Source organism: Eretmochelys imbricata, chromosome 3 (genome assembly GCF_965152235.1).
Source record: "Eretmochelys imbricata isolate rEreImb1 chromosome 3, rEreImb1.hap1, whole genome shotgun sequence".
Taxonomy (NCBI): Eukaryota; Metazoa; Chordata; order Testudines; family Cheloniidae; genus Eretmochelys; species Eretmochelys imbricata.
The window spans coordinates 8708776-8714775 of NC_135574.1; the positions used below are offsets into that span (position 1 = coordinate 8708776).

General features: G+C 45.9%; 1 protein-coding gene across 1 annotated transcript in view; it reads right to left on the reverse strand.

Moving 5' to 3' along the window:
• Positions 1-5635, reverse strand: part of KIF13B (kinesin family member 13B) — a 215279-nt gene extending 209644 nt beyond the window's left edge. The window contains exon 1 of the mRNA XM_077812361.1: positions 5523-5635. Within this exon, the coding sequence (XP_077668487.1) occupies positions 5523-5577 (55 nt within the window). The 5' untranslated portion in view covers positions 5578-5635. The remainder of the gene's footprint in view (positions 1-5522) is intronic.
• Between the last annotated feature and the right edge of the window lie 365 nt (positions 5636-6000).

Here is a 6000-nt window from a genome sequence, read left to right on the forward strand (position 1 = left end):
ACTTACCAGTTCTAAGGCAGATACAGCTTTCAGGGGATTTTATAGATTGGATCTGGAACCAAAGAAATCAGGCATATATAGAAATTTCTGAACTATTACATACTGATGTGGGGTATTTTTAAACAGCTACCTCTGAGGGGGCTATAGTTCAATGGTAGACAAAGTGATCTTAATATATAGTTTGTAAGAACTGCTTTGGGATAATTCTAAAGGAAAAGTGAGATATTAAAGTAAAACTTGTACGTCTGCAATTTATCAAAATGTTGGTCAAGTCTGAGGAGTTATGTTGCCTTTTAAAACAACCATTTCAGTTTTAGGAAATCTGTTGGCTATAAGGACTAAAAGGTGTATTTAATGTGGTTTATACTGAATAGCTGAAGTATGAAAACTGTGAAACATGAAAATGGTATTAAGTGTATAAATAACTAAAGCTTTTATTTAAAAATGCAACACTGTCAGGTCAAATTTGGCCCAAAATATAAAAGTTCAAAATAAGCTTTCACAAAGTTTGAGACCAATAGACGTTTTACCTGATTTTTTTTTTTTTAATGACAATGGAATTTCTTTTATCCAATTTAAAACAGATTAACATGGCTCTGCAGAGTTTACAACTGTACATTGTGGTATTATGCTACTGCATGAGAACCTAAATGAGAAGTTAGGTTTTTGTTTACTAAAGTTTATCCAAGCTGAGAAAAATGCAGTAATCTAAACAGCATTAAATGTGAAGAGTTTTGAAAGCATTTGTTTTTTTAATTTGAAGTTTTATAACACAAAAAAACTTTTTAAAAATTATTTTAAAGAAGCACCATCATCTTAAAAATTAGGTGGTTTTTTTTAAAAAATTGAAAGTAATTTCAGATACCACATATGCTCTCTGCCATCTTTTGTTTCAGAAAAATCTGAAAAGTCATTATTTCTTCCCTTTGCTATGTGAAAGACCCAAACAAAGGGAAAACCAATTGATTATATACAAAGTGCTGTCAAAACTGCTCAAAATAAACAAAACTAAGAAGAAAAAAATCTGAGCAAAGTTACAGCAAACGTAGGCATTCCTGGAATCTATAACTTCCAGAGATGACTGACATTTTCTGCCCAGGGCTGGAACTGTCAGCAAGCAGCACCGCAGCTCTCAGCCGCTGCTGTCAGCAGGCCCCCAGCAGCTCCTAGCTGCTGGGCAGCAGAGGGACCCCGGAGCTCCCAGCCCCTGCAGATGGCAACCCCCCTCACCCCCCTGCCGTGGACCAGCTGTGGCGGGTGGGCAGGCCCCAGAGCCCCTTTAGAAGCTGGAACCTCCTCCCTCCCCATTTTGTCAGGGATATTTTTAATAAAAATCAAGGGCAGGTCACGGGCTTCCCTGAATTTTTGTTTATTACCCGAAACCTGTCCATGATTTTTACTAAAAATATCTGTGACATAATCTGAGCCATAATCATAATTATTGTCCCTCTTTGAGAGTAAATACTCAGCACGCCCAAGGTGTTATAAGCATTTCTCAGTTATGCAATTATATTTTAAGCAAGCTAAAACAAACTAGAACCACATGCTTTATCTGTGTGTCACTGCATAGTTTTCCACAGTGATCCCCAGGTTTATTATTGTTTACACTATGAGAGTTTAATATTAATATACTCTAACCATTCACTTTAAAGAGGATAATGGAGAGTAAAATCCTTGTGCTTCACATACTGTCATCAAGATATGACATTTACCACTTCATCTGTGAAACTAGCTATGCTATAACAAAAAGATTAATCATGCATAATAAACTTCAATTCTCAGACACATCATGTATATTTCTGTAGTACCTTTCATCCAGAACATTTCACAAACAATATATTCATAACCTAGTGGAAATGCAACCACCTCCAAAGTGCAGGGCAGCAGAAAGTTGGCACTCAGCACATTGCATAATAGTGAAAAATATACAGCAAGGACACTAAGGGCTAGCCTACAGTGCCGCGGCAGCACTTTAACGTGCCTTGTGTGGTTGTGGCAGAGCACTGCGAGAGAGCTCTCCCAACGCTCTAAAAAACCACCTCCACAAGGAGCGTGGCTTCCAGCACTGGTGCACTGTCGACGCTGGCCCTTTACAGCGCTGAAACTTGCTGCGCTGAGGGGGGTGTTTTTTCACACCCCTGAGCGAGGAAGTTGCAGCGCTGTAAATTGCCAGGGTAGACAAGCCCTAAGGAAAATTCCTTCTCTTGAAAAGAAGGCCTTAATATCAAAGCTGACACAAGAATCCTTTTTCTTACATTCAACAAACTGAGTGGTACTCAATTCATCTACCTTGGAAAGAGGAAGGTCTGAGTTAACATGACAGAGGTTTAAACATATCGTTCCAAGGAATCTAGGTACTTCAAATTTGAAGCAGAGATCACTAAACCATCTTTTTCAGCTAATGTTATTGTTAAGATGAACAAGGGTATGGTATAGTTAAGATCCCTCTACACTAACATATAGGTATGGTACATCACTAGATAACTGAAAGGATTTATATACGATCTTTTGCTCTAATAAATTTGTTAGTCTCTAAGGTGCCACAAGTACTCCTGTTCTTTTTGCAGATACAGACTAACATGGCTGCTACTCTGAAACCTGTCATATGAATCAAACACATTTAGCGCATCTATCAATACTACTTGGAATGAAAAATAAACTTGAAGACAGAAGTGTAAAAATAAATTTTATGAGCTCAAATTGTCTGTCATTAGATTTCCCTTATTTGTTTTTATGGGTCCAGTTGACATTTAACTAGGTCACATCACATGCTTTAATAAAGTGAAGTCCAGCACTCACCCTAGCTACCATAAAAATAAATGTATGTCACTTCACTTGAAGTTACAGATTGGTATCAAAAACCTGTATGATGAAATTGAGAGCTTGTGAATATTCTTTAGTAAAAAGAACCAAGAGAGCCCAACATAGTTCTATTCAATTGAAGAAAACAGCTATGAATAATAGTAATAATAAATAATAACAACAACAACAATTAGATACTTTGGTAGCACCCCAAAAAGGTTCAGGGTTTCATTATGTTAGTTGCTAAATACACAACAACAAAGATATGGTTCTTGCCCAGAAGACCATCAGGTGACCTCACTCATATGAGTAGTTCTACAGAACTCAATGAGATTATGCACATAAGTGTTTATAGTATTGGAATGCAATCTGCAAGATGCAACAAATAAGCAACATAAGTGGACCAATGAATGTTTACTCAAACACCCACTGCAATACAAGAAGTTAGTGTGGTAAACCTGTCTTGCAAGGAGGCAGATGTAGTTATTTATATGGGGCCCAATCCAATTCCCATTAGCTATAATGGGAGCTGGATTGGACCAATAGTACCATAGATAAAATGGTAATCCTTTCAGCAGAGAGATCCTTGTACTTCTTCTGCAGAGAACCTATTACTACTCATTTATACAATGCCTAGAAGCATAACAAATAGATTTGCATACCACTTTATAGATCTACAGCAGAAAGCTTCCTACCCTGAGGAATTTACAGTCCAAAGACAATAACAGCATGCAGACGTCAAGAATATTTCAAAGGTTAAGCTTCTACAGTCAGTCAGCAACAGGTTTATAATATTTTAAAATCTCCTTTTGAGGGATCATGAGCAATAACCATGAACAGAATTCAGACTATTTCTCATTTCACATCCAAAGACCTCCCAAGATTCATACTAATGTTACTGAAAATTAAAACGCAAATTACAACACAGGTTTTTTAAAATCACTCTCTTGCCTTTAGGTTTATTAAAAAAAAAAACCACAAGAACAACTTTTGAAGTGTTACCAGAGGATGATCCCTAAGACAGTCAGACTTTAAGACTGCATAACAGTACACAAACCTGGCATTACCTCATTGTTCATTACAGTAAGTTTCAGGAGCATCAGAAGTGTTTTATTGAGACACTAATTGTGTGTACATGTATATTTTTTCCTTAATTTATTTCCTGACTTTTAACAACACTGTATTTCCTTTTGTACATTTGTTTCTTGACCAGCTGCAACAACTGCATTTTTCTGAGTTTAAAAAAATCACAGTCAAAGAAAAGAAAAATACCCAGACTGTAATTAATACACCCCATAGGCATGTTGTATTTTAAAAATTCCCTCGTCAATTCACACTTCCTCTTCCAGTTTCTTTTATCCTCATGTCCTCATAGAGTCTGGGACACTTTGGGTCACCCTCACAACCGGAGGGAGGAGTCATTTGGTGGAAGGGAGAAGGGAAAGCGGATGGGCGGGGGAGAATGAGAGGGGGGGAAACAGGGAAGGAAGAAATCTGAGTGGGAAGGAAGTGAGGAGACAAGGAAGGAGCCCCATTGTAAAATGGGTGCAAGAGGTGGGGGATTCTAGAGGTGGGAGACAGGAAGAGAAGACGGAGGAAGATTATGAAGGGGGAGACCTTAGAAGGAATGAGACTCATAAAGGAGAGAAATATGGAGTGGTTACAGAGAGGACATGAATTAGCCAAGGGGGGGGGGAGTAACTTCTCTATGTGGAGGCAGCTTAACCCCACTCACCCTCCACAATAGCAGGGTCTGTTCCTCCCTTCCCCTGGTGCTACCTGCTGCCAGGCTCCCCCGGGGGGGGGGGAGGGCAGTAAATTCCCCCCCCATACACAGTGCTTGGCTTGGTGAGGGGCTTTGCTCAGCGAGGGGCGTGCAAGGGGGTGTCCCTCTCTCTTCAGGGACTAGTGTGTGTGAATGAGTAAGTGTGTGTGAGTAAGTGTGGGGGGGGCGGTCGGTGTCTCTCCCCACTCAGAGCGGGGGGGGGGCGGGGTCGGTCGATGTCTCTCCCCACTCAGAGCGGGGGGGGGGGGCGGGGTCGGTTGGTGTCTCCCCCTCAGCGAGGGGCAGGGTCGGTCTGTCGGTGTCTCTCCCCACTCAGAGCGGGGGGGGGTCGGGGTCGGTTGGTGTCTCCCCCTCAGCGAGGGGCAGGGTCGGTCTGTCGGTGTCTCTCCCCACTCAGAGCGGGGGGGGGTCGGGGTCGGTCGGGGTCTCTCCCCACTCAGAGCGGGGGGGGGGTCGGTCGGGGTCTCTCCCCACTCAGAGCGGGGGGGGGTCCGGCGTCGGTCCGGGTCTCTCCCCACTCAGAGCGGGGGGGGGTCCGGCGTCGGTCCGGGTCTCTCCCCACTCAGAGCGGGGGGGGGGGGTTGGGGTCGGTCTGTCGGTGTCTCTCCCCACTCAGAGCGGGGGGGGGGGGTTGGGGTCGGTCTGTCGGTGTCTCTCCCCACTCAGAGCGGGGGGGGGGTCGGGGTCGGTCCGGGTCTCTCCCCACTCAGAGCGGGGGGGGGGGGTCGGGGTCGGTCGGGGTCTCTCCCCACTCAGAGCGGGGGGGGGGGTCGGGGTCGGTCTGTCGGTGTCTCTCCCCACTCAGAGCGGGGGGGGGGGGGTCGGGGTCGGTCGGGGTCTCTCCCCACTCAGAGCGGGGGGGGGGTCCGGGGTCGGTCGGGGTCTCTCCCTTTCCCCCCTGGGCCGGGCGCGCAGGGGGCTGCGCCGCACTCACCCCTCCTGTTCATGGGACGGACCCGCACCGCCACCTTCACTTTGGAGTCTCCCATCCCGCCGCTCCTCCGACTCTCCCTTCTCCTCGGCTTCCGTCTTCCAAGCAGGCACGGGACACCCTGCCGGCAGGGGATAGCGGGGGGAGGAGCGTCGCGACTCTCTGCGGGAGGGAGCGGGACTACAGCCCCCAGCGGGCCACGCGCCACCCTTCGGGCCGCGAGGGTCAGGAGGGGGTGATGCATGCTGGGAAGCGTAGTCCCCCGGGTCCCTGTCGCTCCGCGTAGAGCGTTGCATGCTGGGGCATGTAGTCCCTTGAGGCTGCAGGGACCATGTTAGGTGGCGCCCCAGCCTTCTGGCTCCCTCTGGCCAGCGGGTTCTGGGCAATGGTGGGGTAACATGGGAGAGGTGTGGGGGTCATGGCTGCCCAGCTCTGAGCTAGTGTGGTGCAACAGGGAGAGCGGGGCCTCATTTCTAGGAGA